Genomic DNA, 25760 nt, shown 5'->3' with positions numbered 1-25760 from the left:
ATTTCTCTCTCATTAAGTTCTAAAAGTTAAGATATCATTTCTATTCATAGAGTCAAATACAATATTTATTCGGTTGAATCTTTATTATATATATATATATATATTAAAATAAGTATTTAATTCTTAAATAAACTTAAATACTAAATAATTTTGTAACTATTAAAATTGCATCATAATTTAACTTAATTATTAATTATAACTTAGATAAAAATATAACACGAAACAATTCTTAAAAATTAGTAATTAATGTTTTAGTTTATGTTTTAAATAAAAAATAAATTTTAAAACATTTGGACCCAATTAGGCTAGGGACAGAAGTTGTCCACGCAATGCCCATCCATTGCCAACCATTCCTCTGAGCTGATCCAATAAGCCCCTCTTCTAGTCTCGGCTTCCTCCTCCAAACCCCAAAACCCCAATGATAAATCCAAATCCCACTGTTTCTCCGATTCACCAGCAACTTCAGTTTAAGAACACACACCTTACACTTGGGGCTCCAGATCAAATAATGGCGGCTTCATCATCTCTAACACTCCCTAACCACACTCTTGCTTCTTTATTCCCTTCTCTCACTCCCAAAACTCAGTCTTATGTTCCTCAATGTGTCCCAATTCTATCCAAATCATCACACTCTCAATTTTATGGCCTCAACTTCTCTTTCTCTCCTCTTTCAATCCCTTCTTCTTCCGCTGTCAAAACCTCCATTTATGCACGTTGTATTTCTTTTCCATTGCTGGGTTCATTGCTTCATTGATTGCTTATGATTTGGGGGGGTGGGGTTGCAGGTCGAGAAAGGTTCAGTGCTCCACCATTCACGTTGAAAGATCAAAATGGCAAAAATGTCAGCCTTTCCCAGTTTAAAGGAAAACCTGTGGTTGTCTATTTTTACCCTGCAGATGAGACCCCTATATGTACCAAGGAGGTGACTGCTCTAAACACGTGCTTGTGTCATTTGGGTTTTTTTTTGGTAACAAATGTATATTGGTACCTTTTTAGGCATGTGCTTTCAGAGATTCTTACGATCCATCATCACACAAGGTAATACTAATGCATAAACCTTTTGCTACAGAACTTAGTTTTGGTCTCCTGATTTTTTTCGTTTTCCATGAAGTACTTGAATCCGATTCATTATTGGAACATTCATAAAAACTTATACATACACATCTCAACACATATTCGTATTCGCACTCGTATTTGATACTCGTATATCCGATTAACTTGGTTTTCTTTACATGTCTGTACTGACGTAAATGTATAAAATTTCCTTTTGAGAATTTCTTTAGAAAACAAACTTCGCTGACTCTAGAATCTGAACCTTATTGTGTGTGATAACCTGGGATATTTGTATGTTTTACTGATCAAATGTTTTGCGCTTGGAAACTGACAACATTTGTTTAAACTGATCAGGCATTTGCCAAGAGATATAGACTTCCGTTTACATTGCTGAGTGATGAGGGAAACAAGGTCCGGGAAGCATGGGGAGTTCCGCCGGCAGATATGTTCGGAACGGTTCCAGGGAGACAAACATACGTTGTTGATAAGGAAGGGGTTGTCCAACTCATCTACAACAACAGGTTCCAATCTGAGAAACATGTAGATGAAACATTAAAAATACTTAAAACTCTTAAATCTTAGAATCTGTTTACTTTTCTTCTTTCCTCCGTTGGAACTCGGACCTCTGTTACAAGTAAAATCTCTCATCATTTCAAATTTGCTGGCTCTTCAAGGTATGCGAATTCTATATAAATTCTACGTTCAATTATCAACATAGTTTAATATTGGTGAATCTAGCATTGTTCTGATAAAGAAAATGAAGGACTTTCTATATGATTACTTTTACTTTTCTTCTTTACCTGATTTATATTACATGCATTAAAAGTTTTATTTTATCTAGTTTATTATTTTATGAAATAAATCATATTTGTTCCTTTTAATAATGTTAAATTAATTTGTCATTCCCACAAATATAAATGAAGTTTAAAATTATTTTCATCATTCCTATATTGCTGATCATCAAAATTTTCCAATTATATAAAAACCTCATATCATTAATTTTCATCATTTCTACTATCTCGGTAAATGTAAATGTTTTATGTAGAAAATATTTTTATAAATTATTTAATAAATAATTATAGATAACGTGATTAAAAATATATTTTGTAAGTTTTATTTGTTTTTGTTTTGAATAAATTTAAGGTGAATACAAGATTGTATTTGTTTAAAGTCTTTCCACCTTTTTGACAACGAACGCTCGTACTTCTAACAAATTTCTTATTTACCGATGTAATTTTATATTTGCTATATTTTCTAGGTTTGATATGACTAAAGAAGGGTTTTCAAAATAAAAAGATGGATTTTTGTGAAAATTGGCTAGGGAATTAGATTTGGAGTTTGAAAAAAAAAGTAATAATAACGTATTTTAAATAGTTAATTTATAGGTTTCTATCTAATCGTTTGTATTTTATCTTTATTCATAAGAGATGTACTAGTCTTAATATTAGTTATTGATTGTTTGTATTTATTGTTTTTCTTTCTAATTTTTATATTATATCTTTATTTTTCTCTTACATATTAATTTTTAATGATTCTACTTTTATGGTACGATTTTTTACCTTCATAATATGTTTTCTTTTGTCTTTTGATATATTATCGGTTATTTGATTATTATTTTCATTTATCTTTTTATATGATTGTTTTTTTACATTACATCGACCGATTAATATGATGTTTATTTTTTATTATTTTGATCTTTCCCATTTTGTACTCTCGAATTGTATTTCGATACATAGGTTGTGTTCGTGGTTAGTTTTCTCACATCGATCGACTTTGATTTGTGGTTTTTCAGTAGTCTTTCAATAATTTTATCTCCTTTTGTGGTTCGTTTGTCAATGCAATTAAATTTGTTCGTATATATCTTTTGTTCGAGATTTTGATTAGATTTTAATATTTTTCTTATATAGTCTTTGTATGACCTCAAATGATTAACTTTTTTATTAATATTTATAGGAAAAACATCATATCATAATTATATGTTTAGTTTACAAATATAATTATAAATCTTCATTATAATTATTATTATGTTTTTAATAAAACAAGCTGATTTTTATACAGGGATTGTGGGGTTGGTGGAGTCCTAGGCCATGACGGGAAACGTTTACGTGCGGCAGTCTTAATATACGGTTTAAATTTTTTTTTATCAGTTTAGTTATTGTTTAAATAACAAAACCGGTAAAAATGACCGAAAATGACCAGAAATATTATTAAGCGCTAAAAAATAACCGAAAATATTATTAGGCGCTAAAAATGACCGAATATATTTAAAAAATGATGTTTTAGGTAAAAATAATAATAATTTAGGTAAATTTTACCGATTTTATTATTTAAACAATAACAAAATCGATAGCGTCTTATTTTAGCCGTGTATTAAGGTGTTGTACAGTAGAACTTCCCAATGACAGCTCAAAGATAAGTTGAAAAATGGGAGATGTTGACATGTGATTATCATTGGAAACGTATATTTTATTTTGATGATCAATTATTGAAAACAATTTTAATATTAATCTTATGTATTAAATCATGTATATTCATATATAATTTTATGGAATAAATATAGATATAACACATTTTTATTAATTTTTTGTTGAATTTCTTCTAGGAAAATTAAAATGAAATTATAGTAGTGAATTTTGACAACCAATTTGAGAAGGAATTTAAAATGTTGAATAAATCAGTATATATGAGTTTTTATAATTAATTAAAATGTTAAACTTAATAAATTAATCAGAATATAATTTTTTAACCAATAAAAATCATTCGTTGGTCGTTCACAGGCGTAACGCTGATTAGGCCGTGTCATGTCACCTCTAATCCCATATAGTTGCGCCTTTAATTACCATACCGACTCTACATAAAGAAGCGTAGAAATATTGAAAGAAAATCAAGAACAATAAACAGACCATTAACCCTAATATCCGCAGGGGACGAGCGAGCTATTTATTTATAACGAATAGTTCAAATCCCTTGAGCATTACTGACACTAATTAGCAAGACAGTCCAAATCAGCATCTCCATAACTTGAAATCAACACTAAAACGTATCACACATTAAATACACTTATTCTATAGCTGATTTGTCTTTGAGAATTTTTATTAATTTTTCTGACTATAATCCTGCCTGCTTGCTTTTGATAACCATCGCATTTCTTCACAGATTTGATCAGTCTCGTTGATCTCGAACGTTGAAATGCAAGGCCTCTGGTAAAACCTAATTGTCTTCCTCATAAACTCCATCTCTCTCAACGTTTTCTCCACCATGTTTTCGGCACTCGGGAGCTTAAATTTTTCATCGATAAGTCGTGCAAGCCATATACTACGGAGCTCCGATGCTCCCACGTTCGAAACGCTTTCAATGTACCCTACAAACGCCATTTTCGGTATCAAAGGGTGGATCGTGTGCCTGAAATAAGTATCATCAGCTGCCGGATCAAGTATCATAAAATCATACAGATTTATCGAACATACCTATACAAGGCCATCATCCCATACGGATATTCGATCATGCTACAGAACGGCTCGGGTAAGATTGTTTTAAGTTTCTTCATTCCATCGTATCCGGTTGCGAGAATTACAACATCGGCCTTCATTTTAGTTTTGTCAGTGAACTCGATTCCTTCTTTCCAGAACCACCATTCGGCAGCTCTTTTGAAAACAATGTTTCCCTTATTAGCCTCGGCGAAGAAATCTTCCGGCACGGTGGCTAGCATACACGATGCGATGTCTTCCTCAAATCGATGGTCCGGTTTCAGTCCGTACTTGTTTAATGGAAGTTTCCATAGCAAGAAGGACTCCATGAACTTGGAAACCCCACGCCTCTGTCGGATAAATACAAACATTAAGGCATGGCAAGAAAGAAAATTGTCTGAACTGATCTAAGAAATGTTCGGCTTACCACCGGAGATAAGAGGTAGCAAAGGAGGGTCCTGAAAACGGTTTGGTTAGGTCTTTTACGGAGTAACTCGGACGATCGTGTAGTGTAGAAGATGAAGAAAAGCAAACCGAAGAGCCAATGATGTGGAGCAACCCAATGAGGTGTCCTTACCACCATGGTGCATGGCTGCCCTTCGTCTCCTTCATGCAAACAAATTACTTAACATCAGCAGAGGAGTATTGAATCTGCAAAGTTCAAATAGATTAATGGAAAGTTACCTTGATTTGCTTGTGCACACTCAACAACTAAATCAATGGCTGATTTTTTATAGCCAACAACTACAACCTTCTTCCCCTTAAGTAGCTGAGAAGCAGCATCCTTGTTCAGCTTACAGTAATCAATGGTATGAAGTACTTTCCCTTTCCCTTCAAAAATCTCAGGGCCTTTGTTGTTTAGGAATTTTGGGATTTTGGGTATGTCTCCGTATTGTCCAATGCACACAACGACAAATTCAAAGGCATACCACTGCAAATAAAGGCCAACAGAAAAAATATATATTATTTTTTATCTCCTTGTCAAAGTCAGTTCATATGCTTTTAATGCAAAAGAAACCTGTATGCAGATTGAAAGCAATGACCTTAAGGCAGTTTGAATCGTTAGTTTGCACCGCAATCTCCCAAACGGGTTGGCCTAGCAATGGACGATTCCAATAGTACCCTGCATTTCCGAACAACTCAGTTGTTTCCGAGCAACCGAAAAATCGGAGCTCAACCACCTTTGAATTGAACTTGATGAACTTCAACACATCAAAGTGTTTAGCATATGATTCCAAGTAATCCAAAACATCAAGCTTAGAAGGCAAAGTTGGGTCGTCTCGATTCGGCCATGGGAATTCTGCAAACTCATAATTCTTACGAGTGGATTGGAGTTTAGTAGAATTATAAGCACAGCTTTTCCATACCCCTCCTATGGAATCTGAGGCCTCGAAAACAATGGGGTTATGGTGACATAATTGTTTAGCTGCCGCAATACCACTAAATCCAGCTCCGATAATAGCAATTTTTGAGTTTGAGATTACTAGGGAAGTGCTTTCACAATGATGAGCCATTTAGAGTTTGAGGAATGACGTGAAAGTCGATGAAAACATATAAGAATTTGCATGCATTTATAATCGCATGAGGTCCTGTTTCAGAAGCACGCGAAGCTGAGAGTTTGGAAAATCATCTCCTCTAATTATTAGGAGTTATCACATTAGCCAATGTCGGCATAGAAATCCCCTACCCCGGCCTCTTAATCTAAAACATTGACACGTGTTTATTTTAATTAATTTTTTTAAATTTTATTTGTTTTAAGGTAAATAAGGTTTCTTGTTTTTCCTTCTTTTGGTTCCGTTTAAATTATAATTTATGTTTTGGAATTTATTTAAAATTTTTATGATTTGGAATTTATAATTTTATAAATTTTAAACCTATTTTAATTCTATTTAGAGTGGAGGAAAAGAGAGGACTTTCCTTATAAGTCTAGAATCCATAACATAAGATAAGAAAGATAAATAATTTGTCCAACCAGTATACTTACTCTATTTTGAAATTTATTTTAAACTTTAATCATATTAAAATTAAAAGTCAACATAATAAATAATTTAAATCAAGTGAAAAACATATTCTGTAATATTAATATATATATATATATTTTTTATTTTTTAATCAATATAAAACAAAACAAAATCATTTTATCATTATAACTAAAAGCTTAACTCAAATAATTAATGAATATAAAACAAAATTGTTTACTTTTAATTTATTTTAATTGGTTTAAAAATTCTTAATTTGAATTTGAACTCAAACTTAAGGTTTGTTTGTTTGTTTTAATGTAATTCACATTTTAAAACACATTGATTAATGTAATTCATTTTTCTAGTCAACAAAGTTTCCTTTATATTTCCTGAAAAATGATTTACTATCTACTTTTTTGTAAGTCATTTTCTTTAAGTTTTAAATGTTCTCAAAGTATATTTTAATAAAAATATTAATTATTAGAGTTAATCACATCATATGTCCTCAAAGTATGACCCTCATTTTAAATTGATCCATAAACTTTTAAATGTTCCAAATTTATCCTAAACTATGACTATCATTCTAAATTAGTGCTCAAACTTTTAAGCACTTCAATTTCATCCCCAAACTATGAAATTCATTCTAAATTGGTTCCTAAACTTTTTGAACACTCTAATTTCACGCCCAAAGTATACATATATATTAATCACATCACTTGTTAATAAAATCGTTAGGCCAAGTTATATCATTATATGCTTGAGAAAAAAAATTTAGGTTAATTATTTTTGAAACTAATTACACATATGAATGGATTTGGGGATGAAATTGAGATGTTAAAAAACTTTGGGGACAATTTAGAAAGAGGGCCATAGTTTAGGATGAAATTGAAATTTTTAAAAGTTTAAGGACTAATTTAAAATGAGTCACAGTTTGTGAATGAAATTGGAATATTCAAAAGTTTAAGGATCAATTTAAAGTGAAGATTATAGTTTAGGGAATATGATACAATTAACTCTAATTATTAAAATATTTTTATTAATAATTTTAATAATATAATATTATTAAGCTTTTTTAAAAAGATGAAAATTTCAAAAAGTATAAACATGACGTGTCATTTAATATTTTTTAATTGTTATTATTGCGTATGCATATAAAAAACGTTAACGTTAAAAACGTTAAACACTTAAAGTTAACTTAGACCGTAGTTTGAGCGCTTTTTTTTTCTATTATATTAAAATATAAACATCAGAAGTCTCTCAACGGCAAACCCCTAAATATATAAAATCCCAAATAGACAAAACCCTAATTTCTAATCTTAATTCTAATCGACTTCATCCGGCCGTAAAATAATTAGTGCATTTGTGTATTTTACCTTGATATGAGCCACCAAGCAAATGTATTTTGCGTGGATTTAAGTCACCAAACAGCTTGCGTATATCAAATGACGATGACTGATGAGTAGAGATTTTGGGGGCGATGGGGGCGGACGGCAAGGAATGGTCAGCAAGTATTGGGTGTTTACAAAATTTAGGGAGTTTCTGATATTTTATAAATTTTAGAGGGTGTTTTTGATATTTTAAAAGAATTTAGGGGGCGATGGTTGCGGGCTGCAAGGAATGGTCAGCAAGTATTGGGTGTTTAGAAAATTTAGGGGGTTTCTGATATTTTAGCAATTTTAGAGGGTGTTTTTTATATTTTAAAAGAATTTAAGGTTGTTTTTAGAAAAATAATAATATTTTAAGATTTTTTAAATAAAATTTTTAAAATTATATAAATATAACATTCGTCACTTAATATAAATTTATAACTATATAACTATTGTTACGAATAAAACAATTAAAATAATAATGTTTGTAATGTTAGAAATTTGAATTGATCGCAAAATAATTTAAGTATCTAAATAAAAAAATATTTTGAATAATTATTTTTATATTAAGCCATAAAACAAAGACTGTCAATATTTTAGACTGAGAGAATGGGAAGGGGAATGAAAAAGCAACAGGTGATTTCTATTGTTGATAAGTAGGGAAAGTGAGCTTGAATTATTGAGTTTGAAAAAACCAACTACACTGCATTTGGTTAGCATGTGAACAAGATCCTGTATCATGCAAACTTGTTTAGCAGATATCTTTTGCAGATGAAGATATTTGCATGCTCATCGTATTACAGATTAGTGAAGAAGAATCACGCAGCAGTGATATCAAAGGAACCACCACACAGAATTCAACTTTTATATCAAAGAATGACATAAAGACTTGATTGGGAACTTTGTCCTCTTTCATATCACATCATCTGATAGAAGAATACAATAAAGCCTTAGGAAAACGGAGCTGTGGCCTGTGGGAGTCCATTCCAACCAACCATATATCTCATCACATTAATAACAAGTTTTATCTCAACAGATTAATCTTTCATTAATCACATCACAATTAGGTATTTATCCAATAAATAAAACAATACAAATTTATTAAGTGACCTCATAAACAAAAACAAGTGAAAGATCTCGAGTACGAGTTGTTACATATGCAAGTTATATACACATTATCAATGATTAAAAAAATATTTTAAATATATATTATCTTATAATAACAATCAATTTTAATTTAACCATAAAAACCCTTCATGTACAAGAACCCATCTATAACTAAATATTAGTTAGTACTGAAAAATGTTTGCGAACCTATTTTGCAAGTATTAAATTACAATTCTATCATTAAAGTATCATGTACTAACTAATAATCTCACCCAAATCCTCTCTAAAATGTTCCAATCAAACTAAAATTCGACTATTTCATAGTTTAAAAACTTACAATTTGGCTACGGACATCTGCTGATCAAAGGTTCATTGCAAATTGGCTGAATCAAAAGCAACTATTTTTCTTGTTACATTAACCACAAATTACGATACATTTACTGCTTTAGTGGTTTTTCAATGGCCCTGAAGCACTAAAACTCTCCATCGTAGCTACAAATGAAACCTTCTGAACAACACCGAACCATACGAAATGTCCTTCCACCTTACATTCAGCCATAACAGGCTTTTTTTTCCTATAGCCCCGCTACCGGCCACCATACGTCGTGATACGTCTTTCTAAGTCATGCTTTGTCTACACAAAAAGATTGGAAGAGCAATGGTTGAACTACTTTACTCGTACGGGGCGAAAATGATGGATGAGTTATGCCCGCCAAACCCGAAAGAATTTGACAGTGCTGCCTTAACATTCAATCTTTCTTTCTTAGGTCCCATGAGTACACTTGTGTCCTGAATAGATGTGGCAAAAAAATCGAACCGCGTCATCAGAAAACAGAGGGAAAAAGAATTATAAGTACATATCAAGAAACAAAAACTACTGCAAAGCACAAATGAATGATAAGGAAAAGGAGTGAAGAAGAAAACATACCACTCCTTCATCCGGGTTTTCCAGGTTGATATTTGGATGAACCCAACCAGTACGTATCGCCTATAAGTAGACATTATTACCATTTCGATGTTTCCTAAATCCAACCAACATTATAAAACTCAAAACAACAAACCTGTACTGTTGCCACAGCTTCCACAGCACCAGAAGCTCCCAATAGGTGACCAATCATCGACTTTGTAGAGTTCACTCTTAACTGCAAATGATGAAGATCTTAACAATATTCACAACGCAGAAGTTTGGGAAACATATTATGCATTAAGATCCAGGCATTAGAGAAAACTATGTGAAAGTACCTCGGGATTGTCTCCAAAACAATGAAGAAGTGCTTGGTACTCTTTAATGTCTCCAGCTGGCGTTGATGTAGCATGGGCATTGATATAGTTTACATCTCCTCTAGATACTCCGGCATGAGCCAAAGCCTTTTCGATGCAGAGAATGACACCAACACCTATTTTTAGATTTCACAAGACCGATGTTAGTTTAATCTACGAGCAGCCAATTAAGGGGACGAATTATGTTTCAAGGTCCATGTTTAGAACATAGAACCAGGATTCAAGAAGACAGAACTGCAGGAATAGAGGTGTGGCACATTACCGTAGGGGTGAGGCTCAGTCATGTGATAAGCATCACAAGTGAAACTTCCACCGAGGAATTCGGCATAGATAGTCGCACCTCTCCTCTTCAAAATCAGAAACCTAAACTCAGCAATTTTCTCTTATACAAAGCAAACTAAGCACAAACCTATGGCTTACAACATGGATTCGTAAGGTCAAACACCATGTACCTTAGCATGCTCCAACTCTTCTAAAAGAAGAACCCCAGCACCTTCCCCCATGACAAATCCATCACGACTCTGGAAAATTTAGTACCGCTATGAGAAAATGCTCGATAAATATATAGAGTAACTTTATCGAAATTACCACCTGCACATGCATATCTTACTCATACCTGAGTTGTGTCCCGAAAGAGTTGATAAGACATGTCAACAATTGTGGTAAATCTCACTACTAAAAGGTAAGCATATTGCTTACTCTTTTTATTAGATTAGTTTCCACCAAGTTTAATTCAATAACGCATTATCGGTTTATCAGTTTTACTGCTGTTGTTCTAGATCTTGGAGAAAAAAAGCAAAAGGAAAAGGAAAAATGATGGCCATGAAGCTCGAGAGTTATCGAAACATTACAGCATCCCAAGGACGTGAAGCTTTGGAAGGATCGCTGTTCCTCTGAGAGAGCGCTCTACATGCCACAAATCCTCCCAAACCTAAACGACAATATAGTATTACCTGCTGTAACAAGTGGAAAATTTACAAAACAATGTCTAATAAGAAAGCGAGAACAAGATACCAATGGGTATAATTGCTGCATCCGATCCTCCACAAAGCATCATATCCTGCAATTTTGTTTCAAATGCATCAGATAAAGTACAATCATTTATACCATGATACATAGGATGTTCATCTTTGCTCAACTTACAGCTTCACCTCTGATGATGTGATTTGCTGCATTTAATATACAATAGTTGCTTGTTGCACATGCCGTGGAGATAGAATAATTAGGACCCATCCATCCCTAAAGAAATCATGCGGGTATAAATTTAAAGCTCAAAAGTCCAAATTTCACCATCCATCTAGGTCTATCATAACATTGCGGAATCCGAAGTTAAGCTAACCAAATCCATTGCAAGCATTGCAGAACCCATATTTGTTGTAGCAAACGGTACGCAAAAAGGGTTCATCTTCCTGTATGAGATCCTCAAAGCTTCAATTGCATCGTTGAAAACCTGTTCATTCCACGACAAACAACTTAAATGAACCAATAGATACACAAAGAAAACTATACTGCAAAACAGTCTCTTCCTTAATCCTGATTCACGAAACCCCCATGCTTTTTGTTATGAACCATGACACTTTTTGTTGAATTATGTTTCTGTATAACAAATTTAAGGCAAAATGTTTTTAGATTTAAATTGAATTTATTCAAATTTTTAAAAATGTTTTAAAAATAATTTAAAGTCCATTTCGAATTTGAGCAAAAATGCAAATGAGTACCGATACTCCTTCAAAAGGTATCCATACCCTATGACTGCTCAAACACCGAATGCAAGTATCGATACCCTTGGCTGCAACGGCTAATAACGGCTAGTTTAATTTGAATTTAACAAAGGTAATATCGATACCCCTGTTATGGACAGCCTATTTTTGTAGAAAAATCATCCCCAAACGGCTCCAAAACATCTCTAACGGCTAGATACGACTTCAAACACATTTCAAGCTATAAATACAAACTGAGGACACTAGAAGAAAGAAAAGAACAACTATCCAAGTAATCAAACACAAGAGGAGAGTTTTTCAATCTTATTTTATCTTTGTCTTGTAAATATATTGTTCTAGTAACTTAATTCTTGTAAACACCTACCTTTGAGAGGTTTATTTGTTTACTTCTTTTATCCTTTTGTAAAGGAGAAATGTTCTAATTAAGCCCGTATAAAAGCTAGGGAAATGTTATAGTTTATCACGTGAAAAACTAGGGAGTTGTAAAGGTTATCTCTTTATCCTTAAAAAGAAAGAACAAATTATTGAATTTGTTAGAAAATATTTAGTAAGGAGCTAAGACAGTGGATGTAGACTTGGTTGAGAAGTCGAACCACTATAAATCGCTTCGCAATTTTCTATCTTTCAATCTCCTTACTCTCTAAACACAAAAACCGTTCCGGCCCATCTTTGCAAGCCGTTCCGATTGTCGATTCGAGCTTCTGCAAATCCCAACACTTTTCTTTATTCTTGCAAAACTACAAGCAGAAGAACTTACCTTCATGCCACCCATTGCTGAACCAATCAAAACTCCGCATTTCGCTTTATCTAACTCATCCATTACATCTTCAGTTACCCCACCATCTTGCAAGGCTTTCTTTCCCGCAGTAAGCGAATAAAGCATGAACTTGTCCATCCTCTTGGAAAGCTTTGGTGCGATCCATCCATCGGTTGAGAACGATTTGATCTCTCCAGCAATTCTCTGAAGAGAAAACAGGGACACTAAGAACAAGCACGAGTACAAACAAGAGCAAGATGAGAGAGATCACAACACAACTTACAGTCGGAAACTCAGCACAGTCAAAGGTCTCGATTTCACTTATACCACTTACACCCTCAAGCAGATTGTTATAGAAGACATCAGGCTCATGTCCAAGAGGAGTTACCACTCCCATCCCGGTCACGACGACTCGTCTCTGCTTAACAGGAGGTTTCTTCTTTGTTGCAATTTCTCTTGTGGGTTGCACAGCTATAGCCATGGCTTCTCCTAAGTTTTTAAACAAATTAACCAGCAGAACAAACGTAATTTAACCAGTAAGTTGTATGATATTCTGTGACGGAAGAAATTTTATTTTCTATGTCCCCACCAATTAGTAGATAATATAAACACATAAACAATCTCATATACATAGAAAACCCCAAAATATTAGTATGCAAAACAAACGTTTTCCTATTTTATATTAGAATGAGGCAGCAAGCAACCCCATGAAAATTGAAAACATTATTATAGGATGCTCATGAAGCCAAGACAATAAATTCTACCAACCTACACCAACTTCATAGATATAAAGACATAAGGCAGGGAAGAGAGAGAAAAATCAATGATATTTATAATAAAAATGTGCACTTGTTTTAAATTCGGACTATCTGAGAACATAATGATTTTCCATGATCATAGGCTTAATAGTAACTTAAAATCAACTACAGTTCTAGTTCTTAGTTTTGTTTCAAACAAAAAGTTGTTGGTGTATCTCACTAAGTTATGATTAAGGTCCCAGATTATGGAAGACAAATTATCTCTCTATATTTTCATTCACGTACTTGCTTTGAACCAAGAAAGTAAAGAACGGGGGGGGGGGGCATAGTTCGCTAAAAAGTGTCAAATTCAAGGCAAATAAAGATATTAAAGAAACGAAAACCAGTAAAAAAATAAAAAGAACCCAGATTCGAAAAGGCAGCAAAAAGCAACGTTGTATTTCTAATTCCAGAAAACCAATCAGCTAAAGTTTACCAGAACGAACAGCTCCTCGATTGAATCTTCTTTGCTTGCGATTATTATTGAAGTGAGCGTTTCCGGAGCCAAAGAGAGAAGAAACGGTTCCATTTTGACCGAAAAAACTACCATTTTTGGAGGAATAGTACTCATTACAAGGCTCGAAAGGCAAGGAGGAAGCCATCATCCCTTGAATGCTGGATCCACGAAAAGAAGAAATCAAGACCCCGTCTTTATTAGTGGCTGAGCCGCTGCCGCTGCCGCCGCAGCATTTAGAAAGTAGGGACTTCCTTCTGTTACGAGCCCAACGGCCGAGCCTACTATTGGAAGAAGCCGAGCCTGATAACAATGGTGACATTGACTGGTCTTTCCCGTAAGTTACCGACACACAAGCCGCCGCCAACCAAGTGCATAGCGGGTTTGCTAATGATGAAGATGCCATCCCAAATGAAAATAAAACTGGGAAATTATATGTAAAGAGAAAAAAAAGATCGTAAAGATTTGGGGATTGAGGAAAGGCCGGTTAATATACTGCTAATATACGGTGTTATCGGATATATTAAAAGATATTTAATAAATTTGGTTTAGCGCTACCGGAAATGTTGACTAATAATAATGTAGTAGGTCTAAGTCATGAAGAAATATTAAAAATTGTGCAACCGACAAACTTAACTTGTCGATTCGTGTCGATCCAAATTAAAAATGTGTCGATCCAAAACGATATAACAGGTAAAACTATGACAAAAACGGTATTGAAATAATAAAACCGGTAAAACGCTACCGGATACATTTAAAGTGTCGGTACTTTAATATAATGATCGACACTTCGTGAATTTAAAAGAGAAACAGTTTTAAATCCTATAAAGTGTCGATACTTTTAAAAAATGTATCGATCCAAAACGATATACCATGTAAAAATATGATAAAACCGGTATCAAAATGATAAAACTGGTAAAACGTTACCGGATATATTGAAAGTGTCGATACTTTATATAAGGATCGACACTTTGTGAATTTAAAAGAGAAGCAGTTTTAGCGCTTATAATGTGTCGATACTTTAAAAAAATATATCGATCCACAACGATATAACAGGTAAAAATATATAAAACCGGTATCAAAATGATAAAACCGGTAAAACGATACCGGATATATTGAAAGTGTCGATACTTTCGTAAGTACGTGTAATAAATTATCGACACTTTCAAAGAAATAGGTAAATATCCTTTCGAAAGTATCGACACCTGACATAAAAGTATCGACACTTTTGTATTTGTATAGATTAAATATAAATAACATATCCGATGAAAATATAAAGGTCATATCTAAATATACTCTGAAAATCGATAGAATGGACGAGTTTTTGAAATCGAAGCGTAATTGTTGCTGCATTTCAGAAGGCGTTTCTAAAGCGATGTTTGTTTGTTTGTTGATGCAGTCGAATCGAAAAGTATGTTGTCGAAACCTTAATTTTTTTATTATTACAGTAATCGCGAATAGGGTTTTTATGTGTTGTTGTTTGGGGTTTTGGAGTAAATAAGCATTTGGACCGATTGCATGTAGAAAGTGATATTGAAGGTAAAATATAAATGTCGATACTTTTATTAAATATTATAGGTAGAAAATGATATTATAGGTTGTATAAATGTGCCGACACATTTTGTAGTGGCCATTCAAATTCTTTTGAAGAAAACCATTTTACCACAATAGTAGTTATCTATATTTGTATATTGAATAAAGTGTATGTAACAAAATAATTTGATTTGCGTAAACTGATATATGAAGGAAAAATGGAGTCAATGGGTTGGAAAATTGTTGGTGGCGCAGATGACTTTGAAATTGAGGCCGAGACTCGAAAGCAACCAAAGGGTGGATATATGTACTTCTAGTAAGTATCAATGTCTTTTAGTTATTATTGTTGAAATGGTAATTGGATTAAAGTATCGATAAACTTTAAATTGATTACAAATTTTAAATGTTGACAGTATGACCGAATGCAAAAGGATGAAGGAATATGGCAAACAGAGCGGTTCGGTATGTAAAATGAAATTGTCATTGAGTAGTATTTAGTGTTAATGTATTGATTAAGAAACGTTTATGTTTAATATTAGGTGACAAAATATGTGAGGTCCAAATGGAATTCAATGAGTGATGCTGAAAGGGAACCTTACATCACACAGTCAAGGAATGATAGTAAAGAATACAAAGAACGGAGGAAAGCGCATGAAAATAAGGTATTCATTAAACTTGTAAATACGTTGATACAAAATATATAAGAACTATAACATTATATATTGTTAAAAAATGTAGGAAGTGTCGACAAGATGCAGCATTAAAAGGGTGAATTCATTAATTAAACACCTTAAGGAGAAGGGTCAGTTGAATGTGCTGGGAGAAATAGGTTTTGGATCGTTGGTAGGAGTAAGGGATCGACCTATTCGGAGGGAATTGTGTCGATCCTTGATGGCGCAATTTGATGTCAGACAATGTATTGCTAAGTATGGTGATTTTTCATTTCCTCTCGGGATCTCATGTGCTGCAGCCGTATTGGGGGTAGAAAATGAAGGCAAAAGTGTTGTAGAAGTCTGTAAGAGTAAGGACTGGAAAGCACTTGCCTCAAATATGGTTTGAAGCAGAAGGTGACATATGCTGAAATTGAAGAAGAAATAAAAAGTGGATCTTACGTTGGGGATGAGCTGAAGGCCGGAGTTCTATTATACCTTGTCGGTATCTTTCTTTGTCCAATGGGTCATACGTCAACGAACAAGGAACATATGAAGCTCATTTACGATGAAGGCTTGAATGGTGAATTCAATTGGGCTGAATATATCTATTCGAGATTGATTGAATCAATAATCACATTTAAAAAGGGCAGCCAGAGATACCTCAAATGGTGCATAGCAATCTTAGAGGTAAATGAGTTGAAGAACTTTTTTGTGTTTTTATATAAAAATATAAATTTTATTATACATGCAGGTTGCACTGTTCGATTTTTGGTCGGGCTGTGAGGCAGTGCCGGCTTATGAAAGAACCGGAGTGGTACGCATCCGTGCATGGGGGAAGGAAGAGGTGATTAGAGTGATTGTGAAGTTGAAGTTGGATAGAGCGAAGAAGCAAGAAAGGGTAATAAATGTAATTAAATAATATTAAGAATATAATCAATGTCTTAATATTGTAATTTAATTTTAAAGGTTATTGGCAAGGATGTAGATGAGGCAGTGGAGGCAGAGGAGAAGAAATGAGAGATTGTTGTATTGGGGGATGACGGTGAGTGGGACGACGGTGAGGGAAAACATAGTAACTTCGACATTTTGATGTCTGAATTGGCTGATATCAAAAAAATCCAATTTGATATCATGCAAAGACAATCAAGAGTCGAAGAGAAACTTGATAGAGTCGAAGAGAAACTTGAGAGAGTCGAAGATACACTTGAGAGGCATAAGGGGGTAGTGGAAGGAAAAATAGATGGAGTGGTGAAAGAAGTAGAGGTGTTGAGGGGTGAAGTGGTGAAAGAAGTTGGGGTGTTAAGGGTGATATTAAGATGGTGACGGGTGAAAATTTGAGGGAGTGGTGAAGGAGGTTGTGGAATTGAGGAGTGGACTTATTTGGGGTGAAGGGGGTGGTTGATAAATACTTGGATGAAGGATATCAATTGAAGGGTGAAATAAAAGAGATGAAGAGCTATGTAGAAAAAAATACGATGAACTGAAAAAATATGAAGAAGAAAAGAGGGAGGAGGAAGAAGAAGAGATGGAAGAAATGAGGAGGAAGGAAGTCGATGTCATTTATACACCGGAGAGTGTTATAGCAGCAGATTTGGATTCGGAATGTCCTGCACCCCAGAAGAAGAAGCAGAAGTTAAGTTGAATAAAAGAAAACTTAATTTGATTTTTATTATGTTGTTGTGACAAAATTTTGTATGCAAAATTGTAGGTTGAAAAAGCGGATATTCCAAGCGGAATTGATGACATCGAAGCTGCAATTTGTGATTATTTATGGAATAGTGAGTTAAAATCGGAGTAAGTGAAATATATTACTTTGTGAGTTATATTTAAATATTTCACGACAACATATTAATCCTAATGATCCATACATATTCTGTAATCTCAATGGGAAATCAATTTGCTAGTGTATACGACGTTGCAACGTTGAAGCCTACGGAATGGGTTGGTGGTGTGGTAAGTAGAAAGTAGAAAATGTTAAAACTTATTGAATATGTTCTGATTGTGTAATTAATTTTGTTAGGTTATTGATTTGCTCGCCTGGACAGTATGCTACGATTCTCAGAAGTCACTCCGGAGGATTGGCTACCTTCCATACCACTTAGCGGTGAGTTAAATTAATAAATGGAGATAAGTAGTGTTATAGACGGTAAATTAATAATGTTTGTTGCGTAATTGCAGCAGCAGGCGTTGGATGCCAACAACGAAGAAAGTGTTGAGAGTATTGCTACCTTATGGGGTCCCATATTGAATAACTATGTGAAAATCACCGACTGTGAGAAGGTAAGACACCATACCAATTGCAAATGATGTTTTCGGATATAGAATGTTGAATTTTGTCAAATTGGGTGTGAAATTTGTTGCAGATCATTATCACAATAAACTACCATAATTCACATTGGTATATGTTGGTGTTGGATATGGTAGATCGTGTTGCAACAATATATGATAGTATGTTTACAACTGAAGCAGCTAAACAGAGAGTGAAGTATGCTAAGAGATTGGTATGTATGTATGTATGAAAGGACATTATGTAAATTATAATGCATAATTTTTTTGGATCATAACATCTTCTATTTTAATGCAGATTAAAATATTAGATGTTTATAATAAGAAACGCATTTGGGTTGAATCCTGTGGATCTCTAGGAAAGTATCCCTTGAAAAATTTCAAATTTGTGGAGCATAAGAAGAATAAGCAATTGAATGGGTATGAGATGTTATCACAAATAGAAAGCTTAATTTATGCAGTATTCATCATAATTGATATGTGTGGTTTTCAAATTTTGTAACAGACATGACTGCGGCATGTATGTGATGATGTGGATGGAATCGATCGGTTCTACAGGGGCAACTGGTGATTTTGTAAGTGGAAAGAAAAATTCGTTTGTGGTAAAATTGTTAAAAGTCGTAGATTGAATGCTGTAGTTTACAATACTTAACGTTCTGACAATTTGAATATAGGTTGTTGGAGAGTGGGATCGATCGCGAATATTAAACGATCTCGTAAGCCACAATCAAAATCAACGAAGACAGGAGATAACAAAAGCTGCCATGATACATAAGAATAACAAAAGGATGTAATGATGTAAATGTAGGGTTAATTTTGTATAAGATTTATAATTTTGTATACGATTTATAATTTTGTATGTGAATATAATTATGAATGAGATGAGAAAAGTTAGCATTATGTTGTTGTACATGTTTCTTATACACATTAAGGGTCATGTTGATACTTACGATATATGGAGATTGTTGTCTGTATTATACCAAATGTCATCATAATTGTCATCATGTGCGAGAATGAATGCTCATTCCATATATATTGAGGGTATGTACAATAACTACAAAATTCACTTTAAAGTAAAAGGCAAATTTACAATATGGCAAACAGGTGCAACCATAAAGTGTCGATCCATATATAAAAAGTGTCGATCCCATAAACATCGAAACCCAAAAGTATAATGTAATAGGTAATTTTTCAATCTAATCGGTACAAGTATACCGGTTTTATGAGAGAATAGGTCTAAATAATGTATCGACACTTTTGTATTTTGTATCGATATTTTTGGTCAGAATGAATGGCAAACAGGGTGCAACAATAAAGTGTCGATCCATATATAAAAAGTATCGATCCGATAAACATCGAAACCCATAAGTATAATGTAATAGGTAATTTTTCAATCTAACCGGTACAAGTATACCGGTTTTATGAGGGAATAGGTCTAAATAATGTATCAACACTTTTTTAGTTTGTGTCGATATTTTTGGTCCAGAATGAATGGCAAACAGGGTGCAACAATAAAGTGTCGATCCATATATAAAAAGTGTCGATCCCATAAACATCGAAACCCATAAGTATAATATAATAGGTAATTTTTCAATCTAACCGGTACAAGTATAACGGTTTTATGAGAGAATAGGTCTAAATAATGTATCGACACTTTTTTAGTTTGTGTCGATATTTTTGGTCCAGAATGAATGGCAAACAGGGTGCAACAATAAAGTGTCGATCCATATATAAAAAGTGTCGATCCGATAAACATCGAAACCCATAAATATAATGTAATAGGTAATTTTTCAATCTAACCGGTACAAGTATACCTGTTTTATGAGAGAATAGGTCTAAATAATGTATCGACACTTTTTTAGTTTGTGTCGATATTTTTGGTCCAGAATGAATGGCAAACAGGGTGCAACAATAAAGTGTCGATCCATATATAAAAAGTGTCGATCCCATAAACATCGAAACCCATAAGTATAATGTAATAGGTAATTTTTCAATCTAACCGGTACAAGTATACCGATTTTATGAGAGAATAGGTCTAAATAATGTATCGACACTTTTGTAGTTTGTGTTGATATTTTTGGTCTATAATGAATGGCAAACAGGGTGCAACAATAAAGTGTCGATCCATATATAAAAAGTGTCGATCCGATAAACATCGAAACCCATAAGTATAATGTAATAGGTAATTTTTCAATCTAACCGGTACAAGTATATCGGTTTTATGAGAGAATAGGTCTAAATCATGTATCGACAATTTTTTAGTTTGTGTCGATATTTTTGTCCAGAATGAAATATTAATGCCCAACGAGGTGCAAGCATAAAGTGTCGATACTTTTATAAAAAGTTTCGACACTTTATGAAATATCGAAACCGATAATTATAATGTAAAAGGATAGATACTTTACAATATAAGCACTACCTATTACATTATATAAACGCTACCTATTACATTATATAAGCGCTACCTATTACATCATATTTTTACCTATTATATTGAAAGTGTCCATACTTTTTATAAAAAGTATCTATCCTTTTTATAAAAGTGTTCATATTTTTTTCACTGTGAAAAACATTAATTTAAGGTTATCTTTTGAGTGAGTTTTAAGATATTAATTTAGTAATTATAGGCGTCTAATGATTTATTTTTTACGTTACGGTATATATTATTATTAAATTAAAAACAATAAACATATATATTACATATTTATTATTATCTTTGGTTAATATTGTTAAATTTAAATACTAAATAATATTTTATAAAATATCAAAACAATCAAATAATTTTTTGTGTAAATGAAATTATTAAATTAATATTGTATGTGGAAAACATGAAACACTGTTAAAAAAATTGAAACATAAATTACATAACTTTAAAAAAAAATATCGATCCTTTTTATAAAAAGTATGAACACTTTCAATATAATAGGTAAAAATATGATGTAATAGGTAGCGCTTATATAATGTAATAGGTAGCGTTTATATAATGTTATAGGTAGTGCTTATATTGTAAAGTATCTATCCTTTTTATAAAAGTGTTCATACTTTTTTCACTGTGGAAAACATTAATTTAAGGTTATCTTTTTAGTGAGTTTTAAGATATTAATTTAGTAATTATAGGCGTCTAATGATTTATTTTTTACGTTACGGTATATATTATTATTAAATTAAAAACAATAAATATATATATTACATATTTATTATTATCTTTGGTTAATATTGTTAAATTTAAATTCTAAATAATATTTTATAAAATATAAAACAATCAAATATTTTTTTATGTAAATGAAATTATTAAATTAATATTGTAGGTGGAAAACATGAAACACTATTAAAAAAATTGAAACATAAATTACATAACTTTAAAAAAAGTATCGATCCTTTTTATAAAAAGTATGGACACTTTCAATATAATAAGTAAAAATATGATGTAATAGTAGCACTTATATAATGTAATAGGTAGCGTTTATATAATGTAATAGGTAGTGCTTATATTGTAAAGTATCTATCCTTTTTATAAAAGTGTCAATATTTTTTCACTGTGGAAAACATTAATTTAAGGTTATCTTTTGAGTGAGTTTTAAGATATTAATTTAATAATTATAGGCGTCTAATGATTTATTTTTTACGTTACGATATATATTATTAAATTAAAAACAATAAACATATATATTTCATATTTATTATTATCTTTGGTTAATATTGTTAAATTTAAATTCTAAATAATATTTTATAAAATATCAAAACAATCAAATATTTTTTATGTAAATGAAATTATTAAATTAATATTGTAGATGGAAAACATGAAACACTATTAAAAAAAATTGAAAAATAAGTTACATAACTTTAAAAAAAGTATCGACTTTTTATAAAAGTATGGACACTTTCAATATAATAGGTAAAAATATGATGTAATAGGTAGCGCTTATATAATGTAATAGGTAGTGCTTATATTGTAAAGTATCTATCCTTTTTATAAAAGTGTCCATACTTTTTTTACTGTGGAAAACATTAATTTAAGGTTATCTTTTGAGTGAGTTTTAAGATATTAATTTAGTAATTATAGGCGTCTAATGATTTATTTTTTACGTTACGGTATATATTATTATTAAATTAAAAACAATAAACATATATTACATATTTATTTTTATTTTGGTTAATATTGTTAAATTTAAATTCTAAATAATATTTTATAAAATATCAAAACAATCAAATAATTTTTTATGTAAATGAAATTATTAAATTAATATTGTAGGTGGAAAACATGAAACACTATTAAAAAACTTGAAACATAAATTACATAACTTTAAAAAAAGTATCGATTCTTTTTATAAAAAGGATCGATACTTTACAATATATTAGGTAAAAATATGATGTAATAGGTAGCGCTTATATTGTAAAGTATCTATCCTTTTTATAGAAGTATCAATACTTATTTCACTGTGGAAAACATTAATTTAAGGTTATCTTTTGAGTGAGTTTTAAGATATCAATTTAGTAATTATATTTATCTAATGATTTATTTTTTATGTTACGGTATATATTATCATTAAATTAAAAACAATAAACATATATATTACATATTTATTATTATCTTTGGTTAATATTGTTAAATTTAAATTCTAAATATTATTTTATAAAATATCAAAACAATCAAATTTTTTTTGTGCAAATGAAATTATTAAATTAATATTGTAGGTGGAAAACATGAAACACTATTAAAAAATTGAAATATAAATTACATAACTTTAAAAAAAGTATCGATCCTTTTTATAAAAAAGTATGGACACTTTCAACATATTATAATGTAATAGGTAAATTTGCAATGTTATCGGTATAAATATACCGGTTTACTTATAAAATAGGTCAATATAAGCGTTACCTATTGCATTATATAAGCGCTACCTAATATGTTATTGTACTTTATAATATTTCCGGTTAAATAATATAACATAACCGGTCTAAATTTTAACCGGTCACTTGTTTAACCGGTCACGCCGTATATTAGTCGTTTTTTAGGCGCCGCACCGCAGAATTACCCAAAGATTTGGGTTTGGATAAATATGGATTATTTATGTGAGGTTAGTAAAAATCTAGCATCCCATCAATGGACAAAACAAAAGAGAGAGAGATGATATTATATATTGAAAACAAGAAACGAAGGCGCAAGATAAGATTTTTCTCTGGGTGCAAATTAGTCGGGCTAATGAATCCTAAAAATCTCTTCCGTTTCGTCGGCGTTCAAGTCTCTCTTCTTATTGTTTTCATCAATTATTCTGGGTGTTCTCTTCTTTTTGTTCTCCTTGATGGATTGGAGAAAGTTGTTTGGTTGTTCCGAGGGATATGATTTAGTTTTTCACCTGCCTAGGGTTCGAGATGGGGTTGTCTCTGTTCATCCCCTTCTGAGGTGCTCGATGCTGGGATTGAAGAGTGGAAGTTGTCTCTGGTTGGTCAATTTCTCGGCGCAACACCTAATTTCGCCTCAATGCAACGTATCGTCGATAATCTTTGGAAGAGGGCACTGGGGGCAACAAAGTGCAGGTCAGTTTTGCAGGAAACAACCTTTATGTTTTCTCTTTTGTTCTGAATTAAATAGGGATTGGGTTCTTAAAAATAGACCCGGGCATATCCTTAGCAAACCCCTAATTCTTAGAAAATAGGAACCCAACTTGGAAAGGCTCCAATTCGATCTTTCTCGTATTCTTGTTTGGGTTCATCTTTTTAACGTCCCACTCGAATTATTCTCTAGAAATGGTTTGAGTTTTATTGCCAGCGCCATAGGGTCTCCTCTCTCAATGGATTCTGTAACGGCTGTCATATCCCATTTAGAATTTGCCAAAGTCTGTGTTGAAATAGGTGTTAATGATATTATACCCAAATTTGTAGAGGTTGGTCTTAAGGACTGTAAAACCACCTCGGTTGTGGTCGAGGTGCCTTGGTTCCCTATTTCTTATAGGAAATGTAATGTCTTCGGCCATAGTGAGAAGAACTGCATTTCTTTGAAAAATCAACTTCATGTTAAGCATCTTGTTTGGAAAAAGAATGAAGTCTCTAGCTCTTCTTCAGTGCCTGAGACATCTGTTGGAGGCATTGAATTGCTTCAAGAGTCTGAACCTTTGTCAGACCACAGTTGTTGAATCTGTTAAACAATCTGTTGATACTGCTGATGTTGTTATAAAACCCTCTGTTGATGATCTTGTTGTTAAACTTCATGATTTAGTTGATCCTATCTGTGTTCCTAGTGGAGGAATTGATCCAGTTATTGCTATAACATCTTATGCTCAGGATGTTCACTCTGTTGAAAGTTCAATTAACAAACAAACTTCTAACTCTAAGAGGGGTAGGGGTAGACCAGTAAAGAATAAATCCAAATTAGGTCTTTCTGAATCAAACAACAGATTTGCAGCTCTTAGTGTTGCTGATAAAATTCCTACTGTTCCAGAAGGCCAACAAAAGAAAATTAGGCAAGCTTTCTTGGGAGTAGCTAATATTGTAAATGACCTGAAATAGAAAAAGAAAGATAAGTTAGTCAAAGCAAAAAATTCAGAGGTTGATAGAGGTGGAGGTTCTGTTATTTCCCTTTCCCAATGATTTGTGGATTCTAGAATATTAGGGGACTAAATTGTCCTCTTAAATAAGCTAGTGTTATTAGAAGAGCTAATTTAAATAAAATTGATGTCCTTTGTTTGTTAGAAACAAGAGTAAAGGTTAATAAATCTCCAAATATTCTTCAAAACAAGTTTGCTAACTGTAATGTCTGTACAAACTATGACTATGCCCATAACGGTAGAATCTGGATCTTATGGAGAAAGGGCATTGTCTTCACTTTCTGCCATGCCTCCAATCATTGTATCACCATCAAAGGCACCCACTCTAGTATGACTTTTTTCATCACTGCATTGTATGGTTGCAATGATGGTAGAAACAGAAGACATCTTTGGCAGTAATTAAGGGATTTGGGCAGAAACATTGGTCATCTGCCTTGGATTATAGGAGGTGATTTTAACATTATTTTAAATCCGAATGAGTCTTCTGATTTTGAATTACTTGGTCCCTCTTCCTCATCCGATATGAGAGATTTTCAGGAAGTCCTGTCTGAACTGGATATTTTTGACCACCCCTTTTTTGGCCCAACCTTTTCTTGGAGCAACAAACAACAAAATTCTTTTCTGGCCATAAAACTTGATAGAGTCCTCATTAATCATCAGTGGGTTAATTCCTATCATTCTTCCCATGTTGAGTTCCTGGCTCCAGGAATCTCAGACCACTGCATAGCTCTTCTCTGGATCCATAAAGAAGTGCAAGCTAATAGACCAAAACCATTCA

The 25760-nt window shown here is 32.5% G+C and overlaps 2 protein-coding genes and 1 long non-coding RNA gene across 3 annotated transcripts; 1 reads left to right on the top strand and 2 right to left on the bottom strand.

Annotated features, from left to right (window-relative positions):
- Positions 1-4148: 4148 nt before the first annotated feature.
- On the bottom strand, positions 4149-6034 carry LOC120117805 (probable flavin-containing monooxygenase 1). The gene is made up of 5 exons (XM_039138011.1): positions 5564-6034; positions 5205-5451; positions 4948-5126; positions 4521-4870; positions 4149-4455 (listed from the first exon to the last, which is right to left on the bottom strand). Exons 1-5 carry the CDS (start codon positions 6032-6034, stop codon positions 4149-4151), a joined length of 1554 nt encoding a protein of 517 aa, XP_038993942.1.
- A 3559-nt stretch (positions 6035-9593) lies between these two features.
- Positions 9594-14386, bottom strand: LOC120117651 (3-oxoacyl-[acyl-carrier-protein] synthase II, chloroplastic-like). Its single transcript, XM_039137894.1, has 13 exons — positions 13948-14386; positions 12998-13203; positions 12715-12918; positions 11576-11686; positions 11380-11475; positions 11251-11296; positions 11088-11167; positions 10689-10757; positions 10499-10583; positions 10198-10352; positions 10017-10097; positions 9884-9943; positions 9594-9744 (listed from the first exon to the last, which is right to left on the bottom strand). Exons 1-13 carry the CDS (start codon positions 14369-14371, stop codon positions 9628-9630), a joined length of 1734 nt encoding a protein of 577 aa, XP_038993825.1. The 5' UTR covers positions 14372-14386; the 3' UTR covers positions 9594-9627.
- A 5-nt stretch (positions 14387-14391) lies between these two features.
- Positions 14392-23546, top strand: LOC120117655. The gene is made up of 2 exons (XR_005515686.1): positions 14392-14422; positions 23468-23546. It is a non-coding gene; the product is annotated as an uncharacterized LOC120117655 (long non-coding RNA).
- Positions 23547-25760: the final 2214 nt, after the last annotated feature.

The sequence above is a fragment of the Hibiscus syriacus genome, unplaced genomic scaffold (genome assembly GCF_006381635.1).
Source record: "Hibiscus syriacus cultivar Baekdansim isolate YM2019G1 unplaced genomic scaffold, ASM638163v2 tig00110321_pilon, whole genome shotgun sequence".
In the NCBI taxonomy this organism is placed as follows: domain Eukaryota; kingdom Viridiplantae; phylum Streptophyta; class Magnoliopsida; order Malvales; family Malvaceae; genus Hibiscus; species Hibiscus syriacus.
This window is presented reverse-complemented; position numbering and strand designations above follow the sequence as displayed.